The sequence below is a fragment of the Rosa chinensis genome, chromosome 5 (assembly GCF_002994745.2).
Source record: "Rosa chinensis cultivar Old Blush chromosome 5, RchiOBHm-V2, whole genome shotgun sequence".
Classification (NCBI taxonomy): Eukaryota; Viridiplantae; Streptophyta; class Magnoliopsida; order Rosales; family Rosaceae; genus Rosa; species Rosa chinensis.
The window spans coordinates 34,888,913-34,916,336 of NC_037092.1; the positions used below are offsets into that span (position 1 = coordinate 34,888,913).

The 27,424-nt window shown below is 38.6% G+C and overlaps 4 protein-coding genes and 1 long non-coding RNA gene across 7 annotated transcripts; 4 read left to right on the forward strand and 1 right to left on the reverse strand.

The window, feature by feature from the left end:
* Positions 1-2,711: 2,711 nt before the first annotated feature.
* LOC112166264 lies at positions 2,712-7,373 on the reverse strand. Of its 2 annotated transcripts, none has more exons than XM_024303058.2 (9): positions 6,999-7,373; positions 4,939-4,995; positions 4,639-4,691; positions 4,321-4,372; positions 3,950-4,015; positions 3,804-3,863; positions 3,436-3,478; positions 3,108-3,149; positions 2,712-2,926 (listed from the first exon to the last, which is right to left on the reverse strand). In XM_024303058.2, the coding sequence occupies exons 1-9, from the start codon at positions 7,108-7,110 to the stop codon at positions 2,863-2,865; spliced, it is 549 nt and encodes a 182-aa protein (XP_024158826.1). In that variant the 5' UTR covers positions 7,111-7,373; the 3' UTR covers positions 2,712-2,862. The 2 variants fall into 2 exon arrangements, with proteins under 2 accessions (XP_024158826.1, XP_024158825.1); XM_024303057.2 differs by having other exon boundaries at positions 3,804-3,859; positions 3,946-4,015.
* Positions 7,366-8,887, forward strand: LOC112166263 (ATP synthase gamma chain, chloroplastic). The gene has a single exon (XM_024303056.2). The coding sequence runs from the start codon at positions 7,598-7,600 to the stop codon at positions 8,699-8,701; it is 1,104 nt and encodes a 367-aa protein (XP_024158824.1). The 5' UTR covers positions 7,366-7,597; the 3' UTR covers positions 8,702-8,887.
* Positions 8,888-11,054: 2,167 nt separating this feature from the next.
* LOC112167297 lies at positions 11,055-12,699 on the forward strand. 2 transcript variants are annotated; one of them, XM_024304305.2, is made up of 3 exons: positions 11,055-11,507; positions 11,656-11,717; positions 11,916-12,699. In XM_024304305.2, the coding sequence occupies exon 3, from the start codon at positions 11,930-11,932 to the stop codon at positions 12,524-12,526; it is 597 nt and encodes a 198-aa protein (XP_024160073.1). In that variant the 5' UTR covers positions 11,055-11,507; positions 11,656-11,717; positions 11,916-11,929; the 3' UTR covers positions 12,527-12,699. The 2 variants fall into 2 exon arrangements, with proteins under 2 accessions (XP_024160073.1, XP_024160072.1); XM_024304304.2 differs by lacking the exon at positions 11,055-11,507 and having other exon boundaries at positions 11,514-11,717.
* A 4,128-nt stretch (positions 12,700-16,827) lies between these two features.
* Positions 16,828-19,250, forward strand: LOC112203700 (transcription factor MYB101). Its single transcript, XM_024344625.2, has 3 exons — positions 16,828-17,579; positions 17,800-18,745; positions 18,848-19,250. Exons 1-3 carry the CDS (start codon positions 17,229-17,231, stop codon positions 19,126-19,128), a joined length of 1,578 nt encoding a protein of 525 aa, XP_024200393.1. The 5' UTR covers positions 16,828-17,228; the 3' UTR covers positions 19,129-19,250.
* A 6,633-nt stretch (positions 19,251-25,883) lies between these two features.
* On the forward strand, positions 25,884-26,931 carry LOC112167220. Its single transcript, XR_002923653.2, has 3 exons — positions 25,884-26,057; positions 26,171-26,263; positions 26,633-26,931. It is a non-coding gene; the product is annotated as an uncharacterized LOC112167220 (long non-coding RNA).
* The last annotated feature ends 493 nt before the right edge of the window (positions 26,932-27,424 follow it).

Here is a 27,424-nt window from a genome sequence, read left to right on the forward strand (position 1 = left end):
ATTAAACTTAGACCACTCTTGTATGCCGGCTGGGAGTGAAATTATGCAGGACATGGGGATACGGGAAAGTTAGTGATGGTCACGGTAACAGCTCATCTCTCTCCTATGGATCAATCAATGGTTGCTTTTGAGCTAGGATTGATAAAGAAGAGAAAAGAAAAACAATCCGTTCAAAATCTCCATTGTAGAACATGGACCGTGGTTTCATTATGCAGTTGATTTAGGGAATCCAAAGGTACTAGATTGTTCAAATAACGAATATTACAATCTCAAGGAAAGCACGTAATCCTGAATAAAACCAGCAGGCTGATGGAACCAATATTAATTAGAAAAGGGGAAATCCTAAAAATAAGCATTGTTTCGGGTCATAATTGGGCTATAAATCGGCTTCAGTGGTATTGTAGATGAGAAATTTTGATGAGAGAAAAGAAAGAACACAGAGTACAACAAAATGCATCATGACTAAAAAAACGTACGTACAGGTACAGCACTCTTACTTTAGATCACTCTTGTATGCTTTCCAGAGTGATGGCCGGTTACCGCATACACCATCTCGATCATGGAGCAATCTATGGCTCCATATCCCTACCCACCAACGTATGCATTGGGCTCCAGGCTGTTGGAAAGTGCATATCTACTTCCTAACAATATTTTGGCCTGGTGTGGGACTGGGGACGTCGTTTTAATTCCAGATTTGGTCCGCAAGTTTATGTATGTTGTTACGCCTGCATGGGGTCTAGTACGTCTACGGTGGCGACTGTGATCGGGAAGCCCCCGAAATCTCGTTTCAAGTTGATCAAATAACCAATTCTCTTCAAAATTTGATCAAAGAACCAGCCCGTTCCCCTTCATCTACACCAATTTCTAGGCTAGCAATTGAAGCTGGCTCGAACCTTATGAGAAAGGAACAACCAAAATATATTACACTTAACCACTAGGTCGGGAACAAAAAAAAAAACAAAAACAAAAAAACAAAAACAAAAAAAAACAAAAAAGAGGTCCTTTATTAAGGTGAACTGGCGGTATATATAGTTTACGCCTGATGTCCGATTATCTTCATGTTAGGATTGTTCATGAGTTCGATCCTAGATATATGGAGGAAGGGGTCATTCCCCAAGTCTCTAACCCTGTTGTGAAGGTTTCTTTAACGTAGGAGAAGCTGGTGAGCCATTGCTCTAGGTTTGACCTACTCGTACACTTTTTCGAGGGTTGTCCAATTTCATCTTCAATACATATACCATGGTTCCGTTCAACTAGTGCAACTGCAACTACAGAGAAACCATCAAATATCGTATCTCCGCTTCTAGAAATGGAGGCCTCAAATTTGGTGTCAAAATGTTCATCAAAACTGAAGTTCTACAAAATTGCCCATGAAAAAGATAAAAGCCACTTATGCATGCATTCTCATTTTGTGAATACAAAACGAAATCAGTAAGTGTGTTTTATCATCAATTTGTCATCCCATTTAACTGAATATATGATTGAAAAATCTAGCTACTTTTGATTCTTTTGAAGGATGAACATGAGTACGGAAACAAAACACATGAATTTCAATAAAGTTTTTGATAAATTGACATTTAAAAGCTCCCAATTATGGATATAAATCCTATTTAGGATTCTTTCTGGGAGGGCTAATAGCACTTTTGAGATGATAAATAAAATAAGTTACAAGTACAACAAAGTTGCTGTATCTTGATTGCGTTTTAGAAATGTGAATTTGAGAAACACGTCAGGCATGTATTTTATTTACACTCCGGCAATACATGCTTACTATTTTGTTTTCTTTACACTTTTGTTTCTCTTCCTAATCCAAGCACAATACATTCTGGTTGAGCTTCGTCAATAAACATGCTTTTTTAATTTTTGAAAAGCGTTTGTAGGCCTTTCAGAATCAATCTTAAACAAGATCATATTGAATCCACACTTGTGAAGATATATTTAAATATTATTTTTATTAAATTTAATTAGAAAAATACCTTTGAGTAGATATTGTGACATTGTGTTATATTACTGATGAGAAAGACAGAATCACAGAAACTTAGACTTGGGCAAGAAAGATTCAACCATAGTTCACGGTGGTATTAGACATTAACATATGCATTAATAGGAAGCCATATGTCAAGCATGAAACACTAAGTGAGAAAAACTCGTCAATTTAAAGTGTAAACTTATATATATGGTCATGATATACAAGTAAACAACTAAACATGCAATGATAACAATTTTTTTTTTTTTCTTCTTCCGACCATAGTGGTCTTCAGTTTCTATGCTGAATTCCATTGCTTTCAATTTTTCTGCTCATGGTTTTGCAAATTTACGGTTAGTCCTGTTATATAACCCAGATTCACGTCATCTTTGATGGTGTGCCATCAGAATTCTAGAATGCTCCAACATTGTTGTTAAAATGACAAAAACACCAGGATCAAACTTGATCCATACCCGCTATAAAACGTGGATATGGCACTAAGCACGACAAAGTAAAGGCAAACAATGTTCAGAGTTTTTTGTATGCCAGTCATGGGGATGACTTGGATGTACAATGATGTAATATAATTTGGTGCGCAACTGTGTATACACTTTTTAATAAATGCAACTGTGCATACACTTTTTAATAAATGCAAAATAATTTGGTGCGCAACTGTGTATACACATTATGCCGTTAAGCATGTATTGTGCTTGGATTGAGAAGGGAAACAGAAACAAAATGAAGGTATTGCAGTGTGCCACAAAACTGTTAAAACAGTGTCACTTAACAACTCACCATGTCGTCTGCTTTGGCAGAAAAAATCAGTGCATCATACCTGGACATGAGGGTTAAAAATGCTCACACTTTAAAAAAGTATCTGCATAATCAATTTGACTTCATGTTGGTGGCTGCCATGTCCCTGGCTTGAATGTTTGACCAGATCCTGTAGGCTCTGTAGACCTGCAAAGAAGTTCAAAAGAGCACAATCATTAATATAGCACGCACTAGGAAATTGAATTGATTTCAACTTATCAGAATATAATCTTATGAATTTTGGGTTCCTTTCTTTTAAGATTTCGGAGCAAGAGGATTCTTCACATTTCTACTTTATTCATGATTTTAAGGTGCAAGTAGGACATACTCCGAAAGCTTTTCTTTTTCTGCCTCTTTCTCTTTGGGCAGCCTGCAAACACAATAATGTGGACAAAAGACAATTAGAACTCCTCCATTGAGAGATATGAAGTATTTAACCAAATATGAAATATGAGTGAAAGAACAAACTGGTGTGAGACTATTGGATCGAGAAGAAAATTGGTCAAACATATTTATGAACAACAGAATGCTTACACTCCCTATCAATAAGTCAAAATGTACAGCAACTTGCATAGAGTGCTCTAACTCTCAGCGTAAGTGCTTATTCCTAATATTTATAATTCATAACGCATCTGTATAAATCTTAGAAGACCCACCTCACTTCATCCATCTCATTGGTTTCTTCCTTGTGTTCGTCACCTTTAAAGATAAACAAGGAAGGGATAAGTTAAGAATCAAAATAACTTGGCACAATCTATGAAGGAACACCATTAATGCAAACGTTCAACAGGACAATACTGAATAATGATTCTGCAATCTGAAAGATAAGCCTAAAAGTAAAATCCTGATTCTAAATACATGTTACTTTTTGCATAACTTGCACTAAAGCAACAATCATTAACATATGACAGCGAAAATTTAGAGGATTGATACCGAATAAGGATCACACAATCTAACAAAGAGCATCAAAACAAAAACCTCATCCTAACCACGGTTTATCTAGAGGAAAATAAAAATAAAGTACCTTCTAAGGACCCAGGAAATTGGCGAATGAAACTTCTCAAGTCTGGGCCTCCAGCTCTACCTATACACATGAAGTATAAGTATGCATTAATCATTGCATGGGCATAATATTAAAGAGACCATAACACATTCTTGTAAGAAGCTTACCAGTATTTACGACTTTGCGTGTAGTGCCTTCTCTTGCTTTTCTTTCCTCTTCTTCTTTCTTCAGAACTTTTGCAAAATTAGAAAAACAAGTGTTTATTTTCCAAAAATAAAAATAAAAAGAAGTGTTTCTTCATATATATCTGCTGTTTCTCTTAACTTTGAAATTTATAACAAATATCCTATGGTAGTATACAATTTCTAACTATTCCATGCCCATTTACTCGATGATCCTATAAATTCACAAGTTCAACAATAATTTTGTAAGGAAAAGTTCAATTTAGTAAACCAACATCTCTATTGTTCAAAAAGAGCCAGAAAGTAGCAGCAGAAACAAAACACAACTGTTAAATATTGATAAGAAAGATGCTTACGAGCAACATTTTGCCGGACTCTTTCACGCTTTGCTTCCAATTCTATCATTTCCTGAAGGGGCAGAAAAAATTGTCAAAGTGCAGAAAATGTCTCTTAAGCGAGAAATAGATTCAATATGAGAAAAAGGGGGTCGGAATAACATCAAATTTAAGATGACGAACCCATGGTAATCTGATAATTTAATGGTGATAGAAAAGTAGTCACATTTGCACTAAAATAAAGTTGTCTTTAGTTTTTCTTTTCAAATCAAGGGTGATGAGAAGGGGAACCAACAAAGCAAAGAATTAAAGAGAGACAGATGTAAGACCTAGATTTACCTCTGTCGTTGGAGCCTTTTTCCGCTGCCCGTTGAGCCAACATATCCATTCAACTAAAACGATCAAATGGTGATCATCAAGGGAGTACAAGAAACAATAAAGCCAGAGTAAGAATGTGTGCATACTCATATGTCTATATAGTCAAAATATATATTGATGGGCAGCTATGTCATATTTCAACAGCTCAAAGAGAGTACTTGCTGATTTGATTAATAAAAAATAAATTAAAATAAAAACTGTAACCAAGTGAACCAATACTGCAAAACTGACAGAAAGTTATATTAGGCTAAAAGGAATTACCTGGAACAGAGGTTGGGTCCTCCTCCCCCTTGAATACCACCCATCTTTTCTCTTTCACTAATGCATCAAGAAGAAGGAGAAAAAAAGAAAGACAACAGAAAGAGAATTAGATGACCTTTGAATATAGTGAATCGGCCAAGTGAATTGACCACATGATAATAATCTCACACAAATTCAAATACAGCTCTATATTTACAGTATATCACATTGACTCCCCCAAACTACCTTGTATGCAATTATATCTCTGGGATCAGACTCAATAACGAATCATTACAAAATTTAGTATTTGGTATACAGAGAGAAAAGTGCTCAGCTGTTCACCAAAGGAAGAAAAGATAAACAAAATTTAAAAAAAATGTTTAGCCAAGCTAATCAAAATCTGTATTACCAAAGTTTTAGTGGACAATAGGAGATATTAAGCTTATTATCTTTCATGCTTCCAAATTGTGATTTAATCAGATTAGGCATAGTGTATATCCTGATATCACTGAGGGCAAAAGTCTCGTCCATAAGCGTCTCGTCCATAAGCAGGAGTCATTGAAGAAGAAATTAAAAGCACTATTTTCGAGAAAGATCCAGGGGACAAACTATGCTGGATTGAAGCTCTCTCATCTGTGGGTTGTCTGTTGCTTTACTCTGCGAAACTATGGGAGATGTTAGTTCAGTCAAAACCATTTAGGGAGTTTTGGAAAGATTTGCTAAAGTTGCTGCTTGAGGGAAATCTCACATTGTCCTTTCTCCAGCATTAGGATCATTGCAAGAGACACAATCTTGAGTAAGATAGATTTAAAAAATGGAATTTGCCATGGTAGGTACTTAAGAGTAGCTCTGACTTCAGACAAGCACTCCAGTAAAGATTGCATCCCCACTAGGCTCCTATCTTCATTTTCCCCAAGAAAGTTAAAGGAAAGGTTCTACTGATATGAAAGATGAATATTTGCTTGATGCATTTTGTGCAACCGCAAAAGAGAAAGTGGTATGGGACTTAGAAGATTAGAATAAGGCCTGAAATTTAAGAAACATTTGAAAGTTGGAACTGGTTCTCTGTGGATGGTTTAGGTAAGGAGTCATGTGCTGCAAGCAACAAGCTTTCCAATGGTCTTCGGGATGGAAGATGATATTACATTAAAACATCCTACTAGACATGCTAGGAGAACTAATCTGTGACTTCAGCACTGGCATCAGAAGGGGACTTCATTGGATTCTTTTGGTAGAAGAATTATTTATAACCGAGCTAGCTCTATAAATGCTAAACTTGGTTCAGTAAATGCAGCAAGATAATTGTTCCTGCACTCCAGCGATATCTGAACCTTCAAGTGACTATTCAAGCTCACTGTGTTCTAATTCATCCCAGTCATTCTGTTTAAGACAATGTTTCCTAGATTGCTTTTAACACGGGAGCTAATAGAGGTACTAAAACTAGGGGTTGTATCAGAAGTATGTTGTCTGCAGGGGATTGTATGGTACCGTCTGGTCTAATCCCAAAGACCAACACCGGTTAGTTAGAGACTTAGAGTGAGGTGAGCCCAATGGTTTTCCCTGCATGCTACCTACTTATCTATTTGCTACAGATTTCTGTCTCCTAAAGATTGTCCGGTTCGACAGGAGGCCTAGTTTCAAGCCGGGGTCTGCAAAGCTAAAAGGAATTGGTAATACTTTCTGTATGAGGTGGAATGAACAGGTGAATGACTGGTTTTCCAACTGCTATCACTAAATTAGGTCAGAATGTCTTGCTACTAAATGTTTAGTTTTGCAGTGGCAGTTTCCTCAGATGATATTTATCAGTAGTTGTGATTTCTGAGTGCGAGTTCCCCTCCTAGATTTGTTATCTGAAATGCGCTATATTCAGCTATACTTCTGTTTGTAATGTGCTCATCTTTTCCTAATGATTTCATGCATTTTCTTTGAACCCCACGAAGCTAATTTGAAGTGCAATGCAGTATAATCAAAACCCAATTGGAAAAATCCAGAGATGCAACACAAAAAGTGACCAAAATGATAATCTGAACAGAACCCAAGAAGTCAAGAACCGAATAGGAATAAAAAAGCCAAACACTTACAGACGCCATCAACTTCATCTTTTCTGGTGAAGAAACGGTTCCCGGCCTTGTCCTTTCCGACCATACTCCGACTTCTGAACAGCCCAGCAATCCTCCCCAACCACTTCGACATTTCTCTCCCCAATAAAAATCCGATCAAATGGGCTTCACCCTTAACAATCCAATCCAATGTTCATGGGTGCTTTACGACAGTCGTTTCCACTCTGCATCCTCACAAAGAATACAACTTTCTGGGTTTTTCTAACACCTCACTGGTGCAAATGACTCTTTTCCTGAGCATACAACGAATGAAACGGCAAGTCGTTTTTTGTGAACGAGAAAAGCACATAAAACGACATTTCGCGGAGACCGACTTCACCCTTCCTTGTATTGACTTGTCGGACTCAACAGGGGTTTAAGCCTCGCCGGAGATTCCACCGCCGGTCCACGTAAGCCGATCAGTTTTTACTTTCAACTCTAAAAATCTATGTCTTTTGGTTTCCATCAACAAAATCGTTTTGCAGAGATTCCAAGTTTCAATTTCGATGAAAAAAAGTTTCCAACTTTAAACCCATTTGCTCAATCTCTTGCAAAACCCAAGCAACACAAAATCAAAGCCAATGGCTTTATCCATGTGGGTCTCTTTAAAACCTTCATTTCTGCAAAACCCAAATCCTCTTTCGCCCCAAATCTCACGCCCAACTCGTCACTCCCAATCTTCACGAACCCCAGCAATCCGCTGTGGTCTGCGTGAGCTCCGAGAGCGAATTGATTCCATTAAGAGCACCCAGAAAATCACAGAGGCCATGAAGCTCGTAGCGGCTGCCAGGGTTCGAAGAGCTCAAGAAGCAGTCATCGATGGCCGACCCTTCTCCGAGACCCTTGTGGAGGTTCTATGCGACATCAATGAGCAGCTTCAAGGTGAAGACGTTGATATCCCTCTCACTAATGTTAGACCTGTCAAGAAAGTAGCCCTTGTGGTCATTACTAGTGATAGAGGTCTGTGTGGTGGTTTCAACAATGCATTGACTAAGAAAGCGCAGACCCGAATTGTGGAGTTGAGGAAATTTGGATTGGAGGTGGTTCTGATCAGCGTTGGGAAGAAGGGTAACTCGTATTTTACGCGTAGGCCGGAGATTAAGGTGGATAGGTTGATGGAAGGAGGGGCGTTTCCGACGGTGAAAGAGGCTCAGGTGATTGCTGATGATGTGTTTTCCCTGTTTGTTGGCGAGGAGGTTGATAAGGTTGAGCTTGTGTACACTAAATTCGTGTCGTTGGTGAAGTCCGAGCCGGTGATTCATACATTGCTTCCATTGTCACCTAGGGGTGAGGTTGTTGATGTGAATGGGAATTGTGTTGATGCAATGGGGGATGAGTTGTTTAGGCTGACTAGTAAGGAAGGGAAGCTGGCATTGAAGAGGGACAGTGATAAGAAGAAAGAGAGAAAAGAAATGTCGCCGCTTATGGAATTTGAACAAGACCCTGTTCAGATTCTTGATGCCATGATGCCTCTCTACTTGAACAGTCAGATTCTGAGGGCATTGCAGGAGTCAACAGCAAGTGAGCTTGCGGCGAGAATGAATGCTATGAGTAATGCCACGGATAATGCAGTTGAGTTGAAGAAGACTCTATCGAGATCTTATAATCGAGCACGACAGGCAAAGGTTACTGGGGAGTTATTGGAGATTGTTGCTGGAGCTGAGGCACTAAGAGAGTCTGAGTAATCTCTGGATCTTCCTCTTCTTCTATTTTGTTCTTTCTGTGCCATATTCTTCATGGTAAAAGTTTTGTGACTCGCTCATTTTTCAACATGCTTAGCTATAGAGTTTCTTAATTGTAATAGTTTTCTGAGTTCCAAAGTTGGGAACTAGATATTGAAAATTTATGAAAGATACCCCATTCTTGTTCTAGCAGTGAAGCAATATTTCTATTTTTCGTTTGTTCGAATTGTTGATTATATAAAGTATGGCTAGGAGGCAGTACAAATTTGTTACTGAATTCAAACTAATTCTTAAACCAAGCCCAAAACTGATAGGAATAATTGATGGTTCTTTCTGGTATTTGTAACTTAGAATCATAGTTGAAGTGATTTGTGGTTAGAATGGGAAATCTTTGTGGATCAGCGTCTCACCTCTATTTCTTTGACCAAACTTACTATTCCTTTGAAAGGTTATCACTTAGGTATATCACTTGGAAATAAAGCTAGTGCTCACTTCCTTAGCCCAGATCTTTAGCATTTAAGTGTAATATTGAATCCCTGATTGTGTCCATTGATTAGCAATGTGGAGTTGCAGACTATATCAACAGGCACAGGTATGTACGAGTTCCTTCTGTAATTAGAAAATCATTGTAGAGGAACTCAATCAGGAGAAGTAGGAATAAATTTTAGGCCTTCTTGGTGGAATGGTGGGGAACTCATATCAGGAAGTTATCATTTGGATAATAGAACTCATTTTTTTAGCCTATTTAGCCTATCTGTTCCTGAAAAAATGCAGAAACAGAAACAGAAACTTGTAGCTCCTTAATTCTCACAGCAGTGTTGAAGGTGATCGCTGAGTATATATTTTGAAGCCAAGGTGTTTCTTCAGTAATAATATAACTCTTAGGCAGCTTTCTAGAATATATGATCTTGTGAAGATCTCCTCCTCCTAATATAAGGCATTAAGACATACACTCAAATAGATTAGCATACAACATCACAATCATTTATGAGTCAGATTCTTATTTTTTTCTTGGTGGAATGCTAAGTTCGATATCTGTCTATTTCTTCATTTTCCTCCTTTGCTGATTGAAAAGTCCAAAAATTACAGCAGTAAAAGTTTTTCCAGAGACCCATTGTTCACAGTTGACTGCAGACGAAAAATGCCTAGAATAAGTTTTGCTTCAAGTTTATGGTGCTAATTTGATGTCGGCTGCACACTTTGAGATCCCACTGCGTAACTTTATGGCCACAGCTCTAGTGCACTACACTACTGAACAGTTGAGTTTCAGTAATTTTGAATCTGGCCTCTCTAATTAGTAAACAATTTTGGAAACTTTCGTAAGATTCTCGGTGCATTTAAAGAAATCTTAGAAGGTTGTATCAGTGAGAGGCATTGAGAAAGCTTACTGGCGTTTTGTCATGCCAATGGTGATTGATCTGTTTTATTCCTCTGAGATGCTACTTGGGAGCCAAATGCATTGAATGGCGGCTTATCAGTACTACATGTGCTGCGCAACAGTACCTTCAAAAAAAAAAACACGGTTTTCGCTTTCATTGAACAAGTTTGTCTTCATCCATTTCTTTAATTTCTTCTTCCCAATTACATGCCTCATTTTTTTGTCTGTCCCAAAATGTCCTATACGGCTGGAAATTTTCCACAAACTACCGAAATTCTTCCTTTGGATCTCCCCCTGTTTTTAAAGATACAATGATTTGCATGCTTTCTTTGGATCTTTTGCAGCTGATGCATATCTCTTTTCTCTTTAATATAATTTATTTATGTTCTTTTTCGTCATACCTTTCTCTGTTTCTTGATAGTAACTGAACTCTGTGCAGTAAAAATCAAGATCGGTGGCCACTGCTATTGCCTATACCACCATTACAGGCTCAGTTATTATTTAGACTGAAGTTTTCCGGCTTTCTCTAGTTTGTATGCCCCTCTGAAATAAATGTGGGTTAGATTCGTAGGATGGAAGAAGGGATATAATAATGGGTACAAATTTGTCAATGCCCCACAAATTTCTGTCTTTGCCTGAGCTACTTGAGTCACAACTATTGACTCTCTGTCATTGAGAATGAATTTAAAATCTATAGTTGGAGAATATGTTTTGATTGTTTTACAAATTTAACACGTGCATATCTGCAGTTCTGCACCAAACAGGTTTGGAAACTCAGAAAAATGGGAATAATCTGAGAAGTGGCAGAAGGCATAGAAGCTTTACTGTACGATAGTATGACACGCACTCCAACCCCACCACACGTTTGTAAGAACCAATCAAATGAGTTGATGATATAACTTGGTTGTTCCATTCTCAAATCCAAGTGGGCTTAAAAAAAAGCATCCACTAGGTAGAACTAATCAATTCAGATCCCTCATTCCTTGACTGTCATTTGTTGTGTGCATCTTTTCTACTTCTTTTTAAGAGAAAACCTCCTATCTCTAAATAGGAAAGAACTAGCATCACCTTAGAAGATCCACACTGGCAAGATAACCTTAGAAAGAAATTTGTTTGGTCATTTTTCCTTTTAGGTCTTTTTTAATTTGAGGTGTGTGCTTGCTTACAATTTACACAGAAAGTTAATAGAATAAAAATCTCTCTCTCTCTTTCTTTTTTTTCCTTCATTCTTCTTTTTAGTCTTACCACTCTCCTTCAATAGTCAGACTTTCTTGGGGACCAGAAGTAATATACATGAAAATCCATCAATTTGGAGATCAACGAAAGGCAGGTCTGTCTTTTTCATGTCACTTTTCACTGCCCTATAGTACCTGAGTCTGCTTGGGTTCTCCATAAATCTCCCCTTGGTGGAACTCTTTCAATCATCTTCAGGTAAGACCTAGTATAGAGAAGATATAGGATTCTCCTCAAAACCATTTTGTCTTCCTTATTCTTTTTCCAAGCTTTGGGAGAAGGAAGAGAAAAGAAATCCATCTGAATACACTTTCTCTTTTACTGAATTTCTTTCACCATGTTGCAGATACCCCTTTGGAATCTTGGGAAAGTTGGTGGTGCTTGGTGGTGCTTCTCAATCAGAGAAAGGTAGATTCTTATTTCCCTCATCAGAGACACCTTTATGGGTTTTGCTTTTGGATTCTTGATTAATCTTAATAATATCCCTCCTCTTTTTCTCTTTTCAACTTGTATTCATGTTTTGGTATAACAATTTCTTTTGTCTAGAGATGAACCACATCTGAAATTCTGGTATATATATCAACTGCTTTTGTTATCTTTCGACAGGTAAGCAACCACCAATGGAGGATATGTATCTATCAAGGCAGGGAAGTGGAGTTTGGAGGTCTTTGAGAGATGGAGATTTTGAGGAAGAAGATGTTTGGAATGTTTTAAGAGATAGAAAAACTTCAAACACCATGACTGGTAGATCCAAAGAATCCTCAGTTTCTGTTCCGAGACGCCTCCCAACCGCTTCAAGGATGATACCAAGAGCTAGCAGCCACAATTATGGTAGTGGAAGTAGCTGTAGCAGTAGCAACAACACTCATGAAGCCAAAATTGTGCAACAATCTGCACCTGTTCACATTCCCAACTGGTCAAAAGCATATGGCCAGGAATCAAAGAAGGGTTTCAAAAATAGTTCATGGCATAATGAGTGTGACGATGCTGATCATGATAATGAAGACGGGGATCTTGATGATGAGGATGAAGAGGAGGAGGAGGATGACTACGATTCAAAGGAACCCCCACATGAATTTATTGCCAGGAGGCTTGCAAGAAGTCAGATTTCTTCTTTTTCAGTTTGTGAAGGTGCTGGGAGGACCCTAAAAGGGAGGGACCTCAGCAAAGTGAGGAATGCTGTTTTGATAAAAACTGGTTTCCTTGAATCATTGTAACCGATTGTAGGTCTCAATTAACTCCCATGGAATCATGGAAGTGTTGTTATTGTCATGTTATTTCTGTGTGATGGTTGCTTAGTCAGAGATTGTCTTGTAGTTAATGTCCAAGGTGTAAGAAATCAAAATTTAGTGTATAGAATTTCCATGAAGTTCATCTCTTGGTCCCATCATTTGTCTTCTAATTGCACATTTCCATATGTTTGACTGTTCTATAGAGGATTTAATGAAGAGTTATTGCCCCTAAGATCACCAAGATCAATAGCATAATGTTACTGGTTTTTCTGGGTGCCATTCAATTAAGGAGTTACAGTCATTTGCTACAGATTAACATGAACTCAGCAATGTCAAAACAAGAATGATGAAAAGCATTATTACCTTTATGCAGTAGCACTTGATCACATCATCCATGAAGTTGGACCACAGAGCCAAACATGAGTGATTCATTTTGAAACTGCCAGTGACATTATGGTGATTCTCACTGTACCTTATGGATGTGCCAAAATTGACTCATCCTATTTGTTTAGTTGCAAGGGATGCCCCCAAAAATAACATCTAATTAACAAAGGTTAGGTCATTGTTGGCCTGGACATATTAGAAAATTCCATCAACATTGGCCAGACCAAAATATTTCTTTTATATATAATTGCATTACATCAAAATTCGAGTATTGTCATCCAGAAAAATCACAATCGACACAATCAACACTCTACATCCGTGATAATCCAAAAGTAATAGTAATTAACAAACTTAGCAGTAATTAATTCAGGGTTTCTCAAGTTAATTTTTCGATGAATTAACTTTCGTTAATGATTTAGTCTAGCTCTCGGTAGTGGTGATAATCACAATGTACTAGTAACTAACTAACTATATTAGCAATGTTTAATGTTTCGATGTATAGACTCTCTCTATGCTGGTAGACAACATTATATTATTAGAAACTAGTCTATATATAACTGCATGAAGTTGATCTACTATGTAAAAAACATACAATCGTCAGAAAGTTAATGCATTAATGCATCGTAAACGTTTCTGCTAGTTCAATCTATAATCTCCATACAGACAATTACCTCTAGCATGCCATATCGACAATGATACGGTAAAAAGGGTTTTAACCTTTGAATGCCCCCAATTATTGTCACCGTACGTTCTCAGCTGGCTCTCAGATCATATGAAAGAACGGCCTCACCAGACTGATGAAGTTGAGAATTGAAAAAGACATCTTACCAACTTCATGTTGTTAATTTATCTCCATATCTTTTTCTTTTCTTTAAACTTGGTCTGTTGCTTTTTAGAATAAAAGAAATGGTGCAATCTCTTTCATTTCATGGTGCAATCCCTAAAAATGATGATAATGTATATAAATCTGTGATGAGATTAGCTAGAAAACAAGCTTCCTTGAGGCTTCTTATTAATTTCTTTGCTGCTAATCATGCCCTAAACTGTTTAATCAGTATACCACTTTTGACCAAGTGTTTGCGTCTTATGTTCCTAATTAATTTTGCAACCTCCACCCATAAAAGCATGTCAAATGGTCACTTCTTTGGTTCTTTCTCAATTCTCTAGAATATATTGCTTTTCTTTACTGGAAAATTCTAGTATACGTTGATGTAAGGCCGGGACGGGGGTCCTCCGGCGAGGACTGGCGACTCAGCGACTGGGGTCGAGGACAAGGCAGGTATGGGTGCCCAGAGGGATTTTGGGTGCCCAACTGTGGACCTAGGCCCTTTCTTGTTTGGGCTACTCAAGGTGGGCCTGTGCTAGGTTTGGCTGGACCTCTGTTCAGTTGGATTGTTCAAGTAGGACTTTGGGCTGGGCCTTCCTTCTTGGGGCTTTGCAGCTAGTGAATGAGCCTGAAGCTGTTAGGATTCGCATTTGGGATCCGGGAGACTGTTGTTGGGCCCTAAATTTATCTGCATGTTGGAATTGCTTCTTTGATCACTTAGGTAGAAGATTGCTCTCTATTCAGCGCATTTTATTGCGTGAAGTAGGCAAGGTCGGTCATACTACCGGCGGTCACCTTGATAGAAGGTTACCCTCTATTCAACGTATATCTTTGCGTGGAAGCACAGTCGACCATACTATTGGTACCGTTTTACATCGCCCGGACTCTGTCTGGTGCCTCATCAAATGCTTAATTGCATCCCTTCGTATCTTTGCTATGTTTTATTTCCGATGCATTGTTGCATCTAGTATTTCTCTTGCTATTTTATATTTTGATGTAGTTTCTACATCTATCAGTTGTAATTTTTATTTTTAATATGATAAATTTTATTTTTAAAAATGACACTTGTCAATATTTAATTAGGTAACCTGTTGACCAGTTCAGAAGGTTTCCACTATATTAATTTACTAAAAATAAAAAATTAAAAAAATAAGGGTAAGCAGGTTACCACTATTGAATATTCCAGACTGTCAGATATATTCAACTTTTAATTAAATCCAACGGTCTAAAATATTCAAAGAACTTTTTTTTTTTTTTTTAATAAAAAGAAGTCAGCCCATTATATAGATTCAGCAAACAATAAAAAAACGAAACACCCCTACGGGGTCTACAGAAAGAATCGTTCCTCAGAGCACCCTAAGTTTCCTATTCTAAAGAAGAACAAGAACCCAGTATACCCCCAGTACACCCACTTTTTAGAAAGTCCACGCACCATTATTTCAAACAAAACCCTAACAACTCTGAAGCAGGAATAAAAAACCCTCAGAGCTACTGGTTTCTGCAACCAAGATAAAAAAAATTAAATAAACTTAGGAGTAGAGGATGACACGTCATCATCCACTCCATCTACATTCATCAGAGCAGCCCAAATTGAGAATCCCCAATCAAACTGAGCCCAGCAAGAGACCCATACAGTACACAGGAAGTCCACCATCCAAAAGCAAGCCCAAAGACCCCAATTCTAAGCAGAAGGCCACTCCAGGCCCAACAGTCTTAGAACCCAGACACAAACCCTAGCAATCCTAGCGACCAAACAACCGCCACCCTTAGCAGGATCGATCACCACCATCGCTGCAGCCACAGCCTTCCCCTTCGCCGCCGTTTAGCATAGGAGAAAAATCACCATGGAGTTCTTCCCAAAGGACCCAGTTGAATCCAGGTCCATATTGTGCAGCAATGGAGGCTACCAGATCCCCGTGACTACCACCGTCGAAACCATTTCCACCGACTTGCCCACTCCTGCAATCAATCTTGCATCGCCCACTCCTGCCGGCGACCCAACATCCAACCCGAGCATCAGAAGACAGAAACCCTGGCCGCCTCCCAAGATTGATAGCTTCGTCGCCGACAACGTGAATAGCAGAGGACAGAAACCCCCTCCACCTCCATGGATCGATGCGAAAATCTTCAGTACCTCCATCACCCAGAACATCAAGACCCAAAGACAGATCCAGACACGGATCCATCAAACCTCCACCGAAACCGAAAAATAGGAGAAAAAGCAGAAAAACACGATCATCAGTGTGCCCCAGATCAACAGATGACGCGCTGGAGAAGAGAAAAATTGAGGCAATAGCCATAGTTTTGGAAATTTTATCGAAGACAAGAGGCCAACGAGAAACCCTAGCAGAGCAGCTAGGTCCATTCAAAACACTTGATGTATGGCATACGTCAACATATACTAGAATTTTCCGTTTATATAAACCTATCTGGATAGTGAGTTTCATGGAAAACTTGTTCGATCGTTCCTGTGAATTGGTTCCTATTTTAGGGATTTCTTTGCATATTAATTAGGATTACATCTGCATAAATCCTCAAACTTTCCAGTTTGCTTGCCTATCTGAATAGATGAGTTTCACTGAAGAGCAGGAACTTATTAGGAAGAAAATACTTGGTTTTAAATTTTGAGTTCTTTCATGTTTCTATGTTGGTCATGAAAATTAGATGGACAGTTGAAGAGAGTTCATTTTGCTGCTGCAAACGAATTGCAGAGAGAGAAGAAAAATACTGTAGCGTTTGGACTTTGGAATAGAGGAGAAAAGGAAAATAGATCCTCGCCAGAAACTGAAATGGACAGCCAGGATTGCAACACGAGGAAACATTAGGCTCTCAATTCGTGCGAAAATGAAATGGCAAACCTCTAACTACCACTGTGACTACTTTCCAAAAATACCCAAAAATCCACCTGTCTTTTCCGATTTTACCTCACTATGAACTAACACATGCAAAGTCTAGGCTGTAGTCGCCAAGGACATGCAGAAAAATCAGAGCTAACTTAGATCCCCTAAACCAACAGCTAGTATAGGGTGTTTTGAAACATGTGAGGACAAAATAAGATGGTGCTCCGAATTCATAAACCATAGCTATCCTTTCCTTTAAAACATCTTCAGGTCAACGTCCCTTCATATACCTAACCAAAACAGTAAAACAACCAAATCCTTCTGTGATCAAAACCCTCTCTACCTTCCTCCAGAGACCCTGATCCCATTTCATTCTTGAACTCTGAAACCCCCATAATCCCAGAAAGATTCAAGGGTTTAGAGTAAGGAGAGAGTGATGAGGAGAGAAGGGTCTCTTTCACTTCCGTAGAAATCTAGTATAGGTTATTAATGTAGGGTAGATAATGGAAATATGTATTCAAAAAAAATAACCAGAGCCGACGTATATACAGTTCTGAGAAGAAGCTGAGATTTGGTTTGGCCTGTGGGTGATATTGTCTCCGTGGTATTTTTATCACCAGTATCCAGTATCATCATCATGACACACAGCGGTAACTGCATTAATGGCGGTGGTGCTGTTCTCAGCGGCGAGGGAAGGCCTTTGGAGACAAACGGCGGAATGGAGGGCAATAAGGGCCTAAAGAAAGGTCCCTGGACGGCGACGGAGGATCAAATATTGATGGACTACGTGAGGCAACACGGCGAAGGGAACTGGAATTCAGTGCAGCGAAACTCTGGTCTCAACCGTTGTGGCAAGAGTTGCAGGCTCCGATGGGCCAATCATCTCCGCCCTAATTTGAAGAAAGGTTCCTTCACACCAGAGGAAGAGAGGCTCATTCTTGAGCTTCATGCCAAATACGGCAATAAATGGGCACGCATGGCCTCTCAGGTAATAAATAGATTTGGTTTTTCTTTATTTCAAGGTTTGATTTCTTTTTCATTTTTAGCCTGCCGATGCTGCCATCGTTTTTTTTTTTTTTTTTCCAGCATAAACTTTAGCTTTGGTTGCTTTTTCTGCCCTAGAGAATAAAGAAATGGTGGGTAGTTTCCATTTCTTATGAAAACTTTGTGGTTTCTTCTCTATCTCATCTTTGTTGTTCTTGATTCAGCTACCCGGACGAACAGATAATGAAATAAAGAATTATTGGAACACAAGGGTGAAGAGGCGACAACGTCAAGGCCTACCTCTATATCCTCATGATATTAAACAATCTCAACAACAATCTCATTCCCAGTCACAACCAACCACTTTAACCATTCCCAAAGGACTAACACAGTCCAGCACAAGCACCGGAATGCCACCCACAGGCCAAAATTTTTCCTTCCAAGTTCAAAATTCATCATCATCGCAGACTCATCAACTCCCTCTCATAGCCCCTACTGACCCATATCACTCTGCCCCCTCCTCTCCCAAATCCGCCCTCAGTCATTCCCTTCCTCTAATATTTGATCACCCCACCGACTCTTCCTTCACATTCCACTGCCCCACTCCCATCCTCGGAGCCCCATTGCGGTACAAAAGGCACCCCGACAGCCGTGCCATCTCCCCTCCGGTTTCCCCAAGCCTACAACGAAGCACCTCTATTTTACGAGCCAGCTCCATGCCCGACATATCTTACAATCAGCATATTGCAGCAGGAAACATGTCCATGCCTGACATGTCCTCTTTTCAGTTTCAGCCAACACGTAATTTCAATGGTTCGTTGCCACCATTGCCGCGTTCCACCAGCGTCCCGTTTGATTTTGGGGACAGTACCAGGTCACTTTATTCGGTGAAGTCATCAGAGCTTCCTTCAAGCCGAGTATCCCAAACACAGTCACAGTCTGATCAGATAACCAATGATAACAAGCTAAATGTGGTGGCTGCCGCTAATGAGACTCATTACAGTAATGTGTTGGAAGAGTTGTTACGAGAAGCTGAGGCATTGGCTTCTGTTGCAACTCCAAGGAAAGCATCAATTGGTCTAGGGGGACGTTCTTTTGAAGACAAACATGTTTTGGATGGTTATGGCCGTTGGCTGCAAGCTACAGGTTCCACAAATAACTCTTTATCAGGTAAGTAAGTGATCTAGAAATGTCTGTTATTGTTTGTCCTAATTTCTGAAAGGAGAGACCCTAGTAAAACTCGTTCACTTTTCCTTTAATACATATCTGCAGATATGAAGTCAATCCAGGATCATCATGACCACATGAATAATTCCATGCCTGAAGACTTGTCGAAGCTGTTCAGTTTTATTCCTTCAACCGAGCCGGTCTCCGATTGGTACAGTACTGATAGTGGGGAATTCTCCAATGGCGGCCAATCTTCTGGAATAACCGAGGCTAGTTTTGAGTTTGACATGCAGCAACATATGGCTTCAATGTTCCCTGTTGTTGCCTCATCAACAGACCATGACAGAGTTCCTAACAGTTGGGACAACTTGCCAGGAATGTGCTGAGGATATATAAATATATATATATATATATATATATATTTATATTTATATTTATATTTATATGAATACCATATACATAATTATATTATAGATAATAAAATAAAAAGCTTTCACGCTTACAGAGATTCCTGTTTACTGTTTCCCTGACGAGCTTTTTATTTTTTAAATACCATGATGGTAACAAACTTGTTATTGTTCGATCAGGTGTTCTAACTAATATATGTTATTATGATCTTGTCTTTTTGATCAATAATAGATGCTACGTATATTATATATATGCAATAACTTTATTTTAATCAGCATGTGTTTGAACCTAAATTTGGTTAGCCCTGTATGCCAGACAGGTGGGCCGGACCCAGACAAGTGACATCGATCGGTCATGGAAGCTCAATGTTCCGCAAGGAAATTGCCACGGCCTGTGAAGCCGGCACTAAGGCTAACGTGGCGGCAAAATATAGCAAGTTTAGTCAAACGCCGTGGTCTTCCTAGCCGCTAAGTTTCCTCTTAACCGCAAAGTTAGTAATAGCCCCGGCCCTCAAAGTGTAATGGCAGTTTAAGTGAATATTGCGGTCTATGGGCCGCGGAGTAGTAAGTAATGTTTACACTGAAGCAAATCAAGTGGGGGCAGCAAAACTAGGTTATACCGCGGTTCACAACTGGTTAGGCCACAGAATTGTCAACATTGTGGCTAATCAAAATGACTGCAAAAGCAAAGTAAATCGCAGCTCATAGCTGTTTAGGTGGCCAGTTTAACAAGTGAAGTGGGCATCATAGTTAATTGTTAATCAGTTCTAATGGCCTTTTATGATGCGGGCGGGTCGTTTAACAAGTGAAGTGGGCACCGTGCTCAATTATTAATGAAGTTCATAAAGGTCATTAGATGCGGGCGTTAAAAAAAATTTCAGGACATGCAAAAATCGTGAAGATTAGAATTTGGGACAATCAGCTTGAATACACTGTTATGAGTTTTAATTCGTAAATAAACAGTTATTGCAATCAAATGCATGTTATAGGATTTTGATTCTCAACTTTTAATTCTTGTAATCAATATTGTCTCAATCGTTATAGCCAATAGTGTATATTTTATTTATTCAGTAGTTTTATCTTTCACTATAAAAATGACTTTTAGCATCTTTGTTAGAGGTCGTCGACTAAACGCTCAACGCGATTACACATTTTATCTCAACACTTTCCGACATGATTATCAGTCTTTACATACTTTACCTTAATGCTTTCTTTATCGGTATTCATATATCTTTTACTCGTAATTTACATTCCATGCTCTATATTTACTTGCAATTTATATTACTGCTCTATACATTTCTGCAATATATCTTCTTGCTTTATTATCCTGCACTTTATTTTCTACACTTTACATTCCTGCACTTTTTTTACCTGCATCTACTTTTTTTAATTTACTTCCTCCCGTTTACTCTATGCACATACTAAAAAAATATTAAAAACATCACAAGAGTGTTTGGATCCAATAAACTACTTTTCTAGAGTTTGTGTATTTCTTATTTGAGCTTTCATTTGTTCTGATAAATCTCTATTTGTGTATTTCTCGATCATCTGTGACAAAAGTGCTAATTGCAAGTTTAGCACGGAAATAAAGGGAGAGGCTCTAATGAGGACTAGTTGGGGACTTATTTGTGAGACTCATTATTCAATTACATTTCGGCAAATCAACAGTTAGATGTTTAGATTTTAAGAACATCACAAAAGCGTTTAGATATACTAAACGAGTTTTCTAGAGTTCGTGTATTTCTTATTTGAGCTTTCATTTGTTCTGATGAAGATCTATTTGTATATTTCTCGATCATCTGTGAGTCTGTGACAAAAGCGCTAATTGAAATTAAGTTCAACATGAAAATCAAGGGAGAGGCTCTAATGAGGACTCTATAATGAGGACTAGTTGATGACTTTTTTGTGAGACCCATTGTTCGATCACATTTCGGCAAATCAACCATTAGATATTTAGATATTTATGAGTAGATCATTTCTGCAAATTTTTAACCACATTGAAAATCGTTAAGGCATTTACAATAGTGATTTATCATTTATGAATATGAGCAGTTTAAATTTGACAGATTTAGTTCGTCTATTTATTTGATCTAGTTCGATACCGTAACGATTTTCAATTTGGTTGAAAATTTGTAGAAATGATCTGCTCATGAGTATCTAAACATCTAACGGTTAATGTGCTTAAATGTAATAGAAAAATGGGTCTCACAACCATTAATCGAAAAGTCCTCAATTAGTCCTCATTATAGTGGTCGTCATTAGAGTCTCTCCCTGAAAATCAATTCTCATGTAGTTTTTCTTTTGTAATTTCTTCTATTTTGTTAAAGGGTGGTTCTGGTTGAACCTTCAAATTTGATATTTGGACCTCCAATTTTTTTTTCCAATTATTAATAGATTTTGTCAAGTCATATGAAAAGACAAATAAGGACAAAGTGAGAAAAATGAAAAAAAAATAATAATACTCTTCTTACCTTCCCCAAATAAAACCTTCAATTAAATTAAATTTTTTTTTTTTAAATTTCCTTATATTGTCATATAGTTTTATAATTTACCTAAAACAATTAAGTAAAAATAATAATTTCTATACATGGCTCACATTTAATACAAAAGTAAATTAAAAACAATCTGATTTGAAATTTCCTTAAACTATATTCATTGAATATTATGTTATAGTTATTGCTCGATCTTTCAACCCAAAACCCATGAAATCCTTCTTTTAGCAAATTCAAAGGAATTCCAGGAACATATGAAGATCGAGAACCAACCCTCTGATTAATTTTGCTGAAGGAGAGATCTACTCATAAGAGAACAGTATCATGTGATTTTGATTCATTCTTTTTCTCATGGTTAATTGAATATAGAGATAAAAAGTAGAGTAATAGATTATTGTATCTCATGTTTAAGGGTGTTTTGGTAAAAATAAGGAGGTCCACTTAGCCTTTCAAGTATTGTAAAAAGTAAATTAAAGTAAATTAGATGTGTACTAAGTATAGGAGGTCCAAATAGTAAATTTGGAGGTCCAAGTAGAACCACCCTTTGTTAAATAATGCCAATACTAGTGTTCCTGCTCATAGTTTGTGATTAAGACTTGTATCTGGTCTCACTCGACATTTCCTTTAAATAGGAATGGAAAAACCCTAAATTACAATTAACTCCAGAGCCCCAAATTAATTCAATGAATTTGTTAATTTTTAATTTCTTCGGTATGTCTGGTTAAATAATACAAATACTAAGAAAGAAAGGGGTATCTAGTGTTAGTACGATGAAAATTAAATATGTACAAGTTTTTTTTATTTTATCAGAAGAGAAACTTCATTCATAATGAATATTGGTAGGGAGCAAAAGTCATTCTATCAACAGTCCATAACCACCACAGGTGGTCAAGTTGGTAAGAGCCTCCAGGTGTGGAACCCCCATACCCAAGTTCGAATCTCGCCGATGCTTATTGGAGTTAAATCCCAATATATTCTTGGTGGCTAGGAAGGAGGAAGCGTTCTGACAAGATCCCCCGAGCACGGATTAGTCTCTGGGCCTAGGAAGCTTTTGAGGACACTGTGTGATTGACAAATAAAAAAAAAAAAAAAAAAAAACAGTCCATATGAATGTGATAGAACCAAATTTTGCCCACACTAGACTTCAGACTGAAAGCCCATATTGACACATGTTGGAACCCAGAAGGCCCCGATTCTAAACAAAGCGCAAAGGCTGACTCAGACTTAAACTAAAAAAACTTGCACAACGTCGTTATATGGCAGAGTCAACTAAACATAATTCACTTAATAACCCATGCCCAGGAACAGTATGTCCTTGACATCTCACCCCTTGTCCAGCTAAGAAGACCAATGAACTAACCAATGAACCATATAATCTCACTTCTGCCAACACTAACTCGCCACCTAGAGTCCATCCGACTAGTCCTTTGATCGACCTAGCCTACACTATTTGTGACTCTAACCCAACCAAATTGGATTGCTAGACACTTAGACCTGGCACTGTAGTAAACCCAGCATTGCCACCACTCTACTCTCGACACCATGCCAACACCTTTGTCTCTTCATTGTCATCTCTTTGACTGTTACCTTCCCTCGCTTGTACTATCTCAAATACTCCAAAACTGGGTCTAGAAATACCAAATGAATACCTTCCTACACCTGCGTATAGATCAAATCGGTCCCATCGACTGCATCCCTATGAATTCCATTCAATCCCAATCAATCATTGATGACACCAAATCAACCTTGAGATGCTTATCCACTAACCACCATTGCTCCTTTATGCCATCGCCTCCAACCCAAAACCAGACGGGAATGACCCTCTAGAAGGCTAGAACGATGATTACATCTGCCTCAACTTCATGTGCATTAGACCCAACTGCTAACACCTGTCAAAACGAAACAACTTAGAAAAAAATAAAACCTAGAAATACTCCTACTAGACTGTCGCCACCATTCTTCCCCCTCCCCTCAAACGGGGAGAGCAAGCCAGCCAACAATCCCAACCACCAACCCAATCCTAATCCAGTGCAGTAGGGAGAACACGCCAGCCAACAATCTCAACCCAACCACGTCCTTGCTAGTCAACCACCTTCTTACCGCCACCTTTGCCATGCCTCCACCGTTGTCTAAACGCCTCCATCCACACAACCCCATTGGCACGCCAACTCGAGCCCCCAATCCTGAGATCACTCGACCCCAGCATCGCCACTACCAGCCCACCGCCACTAAACAAACGGAGGATGCACAGGTTGAGATCCGGAATCCATGCCCGATACCCCAAATCAATCCATAGGACAGCCTGGATCCATACCTAGCCAACCTATCGAACCAGTCCCAACCTAGCATCAGTCAGATCCAACGCCACCATCTCCATCTGCCAACCCTACCAACAGAGACTGAAAAAAACCTTCGACCTGCTACCGCGATCAACCCACTCACCTTCCTTGGATTGCAGCGCTCCCACTCAAAACCCCTAGGATCATGGATACCGCTACTGCTCCTAGGATCCAACATGCTCGTCCAACGACAACGCCCTGAGGACATGCTGCCGGATGGAAAGAAGAGAATTTTTTTCTTAAAAACCCTAGTGCTCCACAGCTTTTTTCTTCTTCAGGGTATGAAAACAACATGATAATTTGTGTACAAGTTGTATGAAGTACTTTAATTTCTAGAAAGAACAAAAATAAGTGTATTATTTAAATTTAAATGGTAATTTTTTAGGTAGAATTAAATTCTTAATAAAAAAAATATCCTTATTTCAGAAAAGCAAAGTTGGTTACTCAGTCATATTTTCAGAATAAATTTATCGCCGATAATCAGAAGTAGGTGTCAATCCAGCTCTTTTCTTTTCTCACCTGCTGGTGCTATTTATTTTGATCACTTGGCTGCCGTTAGGAATGAGCAAACGGGGAATTCCCCCGCCCCTGCGCCCCCCGCTCCCCCGTTCCCCGTCTGGGGATATTATCAGATGGGGGATTCCCCGCCCCGCCCCAGCAGGTAATGGGTTCCCCACCGCCGCCCCCGCCCCCGCATTGGTCTTTTTTTTTCTATTTTCTATCTTTTCAGTTTTTTTTTTCCTTTTCTTTTTGACAAAAAATAATTTTTTATTCTTTTTATTTTCATCATTGTTTTGGTCGATTGAGTATTTCAAATGCTTGAGACAGTGTTTAAGAAAGAAATTGTTTGTTTAGTCACGAGGAAGCAATACGTTTAAAACAAATATTTATTTCTATAAAACAATTTTCACAACCTGGAGATTAAATGTAAAGTAATAAAATCCCGCTGCGTCTTCTCTCTTATTTCTATAAATCCCGCTGCGTCTTCTCTCTTATTTCTATAAATCCCGCTACGTCTTCTCTCTTCTTTTTTTTTTTTTGGCAAAAATCCGGCTGCATCTTCTCTAACAGCCAAAATCACAAATCACAATTATACGATAATCCAACGGTCTGATCCTCAAGGATCGCCTAGAGGATCATCTTTACCAATTTATACGATGATCCAACGGTCAGATCCTCACGGATCGCCCTTAGGATCATCCTCTCAAAACTATATGAAGATCCAACGGTTGGATCGTCCCGGATCGCCCTTAGAATCATCCTCACAAAATTATACGACGATCCAACGGTTGGATCCTCAAGGATCGCCTAGAGGATCGTCTTTTCACAATTATACTATGATCCAACGGTCAGATCCTCACGGATCGCCCTTAGGATCATCCTCTCAAAATTATACAAAGATCCAACAGTTGGATAGTCCCGGATCACCCTTAGAATCATCCTCACAAAATTATACGATCATCCAACAGTCGGATCCTCCCGAATCGCTTTGAAGGTGTATTCTGGATGGGAAAGATAAATACCCGTATAAGTTTTCTGTTTTTTTTTTTTTAGAATAAGAAAATTATAAAAATGCCCCATATGTTGGTTGAAAAATAATAGTTCTCAATTAAAAAAAAAAAAAAAAAAAGATAAACGGGGACCCCGCATGGGTAATGGGAACCGCACCCCCGCGGGGGAAATAAGTGCCCCCGCCCCCGCCCCCGCTCCCGCTTGACAAATGCAGGGAAAACCCGCGGGTACCCCGCCCCCCCACCCCCGTTTGCTCATTCCTAGCTGTCGTTTGTGCCAATTTGTGGTAAAGGTTCTCTTGATGTTATTTTGTTATAAAAAAATAGAAGTATAACATACTTGAGGAGCAGTAGTGATAACTGAGTAGGGCCTCCCCTTGTGAAGCCCAATCGTTTCTTATGTGTCTAAGAAATTAAGTAGACAAAAACCCACAGGAACCCTTAAACCCTGCGGAAAAGAAGAAACCCTTGTAAGAGAAGAAGGCCGTCAACCATGTCGTCGGCGCCACCGAATCCTCGTCCTCAGCCACCACAACAGAAAAGGGACCTCTTGTATGACTGCGGAGGTACTCGCTTCCCCTTCTCCCTTTCTTTGTTTCTCTTGAAAATCTCCCTATAACTAAGAAAACAAAAAAGAAGAAAACCACCCTTTTGATTTTGTGATCTGAATGTGTTGCAGGTTGTGGGGAGGAAGTCCCATTGAGGCCCGGGGATAAGATTGAGTGCCCCCATTGCAATTACCCTGTTCTATTCAAGAAACGAACCCGTCGCAGTAAGTTCTATTTTTATTTTGTTTTTCTTTCAATTGCAAATATGGCTTTGTTTAGAATTCTGTGTGAGCAAGCATTATTTTTTTGGAAATCTTCATATGTTATTGATTGAGTTATTTTCCGACTAGTAGAGCAACCCATCACTCTGATAGTAATCATGTTCCTTGAAATAATTATAATAAAAAGAACAATAACAAAATCTATTCTTGATGTGTGGAATGGTGGTTTGATTGATATTGTGAGTCCTGATGATTCAGGAGAGGTTGTTGTTCTAAATTAATGGGATTTTGAAGTTGTTGTAATGACTTGCTGTTTAGATGGTTGCGAAAATATTACCATCTGTGCTGATACATGAGCATTGGTTGTTGCAGTTGTGGAGTTTCAGGCACGTTGAAGGAGAGAACTTTCATGATGTATGACCATGGAATTGGATGTAACTTGAGAGTTAATGTATAGAAGACAATGCTATCAGCTTCTGATTGGCTTTAAATGTTTTCCGATTGTTCAATGTCTCTCTGTTCTTCCCTTTTCTTGGCTGTTGAACCAGTCGTTGCGAAACTATGCTCATTTACTTAAAACATTGCTTCTGAAAATGTTTTGAGATTTACTGTCAGTTATCTATGGATTCAAATTTCCACATGAGATTATACGCACATGTGCAAACTGTAAAGGTCTTTTGCTTTTCCTCTTGAGCATTGTTAGATGGTATCTCCTTACTATCAAATGCTAGTAATTTGTGGCTTATGTGTTTATGTTGCCATCAAAGTTGAGCTTCCTAGTTTTCCTTTTAGCAACAATGAGCTTCATCATGAGATTTGGTTTCATTGGTTGCTTTGCTGTTAAGAACAGATTGAACTTTTGGTACATCCCTTCAGATTGGGAACTCTGGTTCTGCAGAAGGGTTTCTCATTTTATTCTAATTTTTTCCTTTTTTTAATTCTTTTTACTTTTTATTTTTTCGTTTTTGCCACCAAATTTATATGCTCATGGGGTTTATAAACAAGAGATGACATTTGTGGCGAATGATTTTCAAGCGTCCAAAGGGAAGGTAGGAACTATAGATATTGAACTTTGGACTGATGTTTGTTTTCTTAATCTGACTTCAATGTAGAATATTTACCTATGTCAGATAGATGGATGCCTGAGTTTTCTCAATCAATTAC

Coding starts and splice junctions, on each gene's coding strand:
- LOC112166264 (XM_024303058.2), bottom strand. CDS start 7,110: ATGTCGAAGTGGTTGGGGAGGATTGCTGGGCTGTTCAGAAGTCGGAGT. Junction 3,864..3,949: donor ACGCAAAGTCGTAAATACTG/GTAAGCTTCTTA, acceptor TCATGTGTATAG/GTAGAGCTGGAGGCCCAGAC. Junction 2,927..3,107: donor GAAAAAGAAAAGCTTTCGGA/GTATGTCCTACT, acceptor ACTTCTTTGCAG/GTCTACAGAGCCTACAGGAT.
- LOC112203700 (XM_024344625.2), top strand. CDS start 17,229: ATGACACACAGCGGTAACTGCATTAATGGCGGTGGTGCTGTTCTCAGC. Junction 17,580..17,799: donor GGGCACGCATGGCCTCTCAG/GTAATAAATAGA, acceptor TTCTTGATTCAG/CTACCCGGACGAACAGATAA. Junction 18,746..18,847: donor CACAAATAACTCTTTATCAG/GTAAGTAAGTGA, acceptor ACATATCTGCAG/ATATGAAGTCAATCCAGGAT.
- LOC112166263 (XM_024303056.2), top strand. CDS start 7,598: ATGGCTTTATCCATGTGGGTCTCTTTAAAACCTTCATTTCTGCAAAAC.
- LOC112167297 (XM_024304305.2), top strand. CDS start 11,930: ATGGAGGATATGTATCTATCAAGGCAGGGAAGTGGAGTTTGGAGGTCT.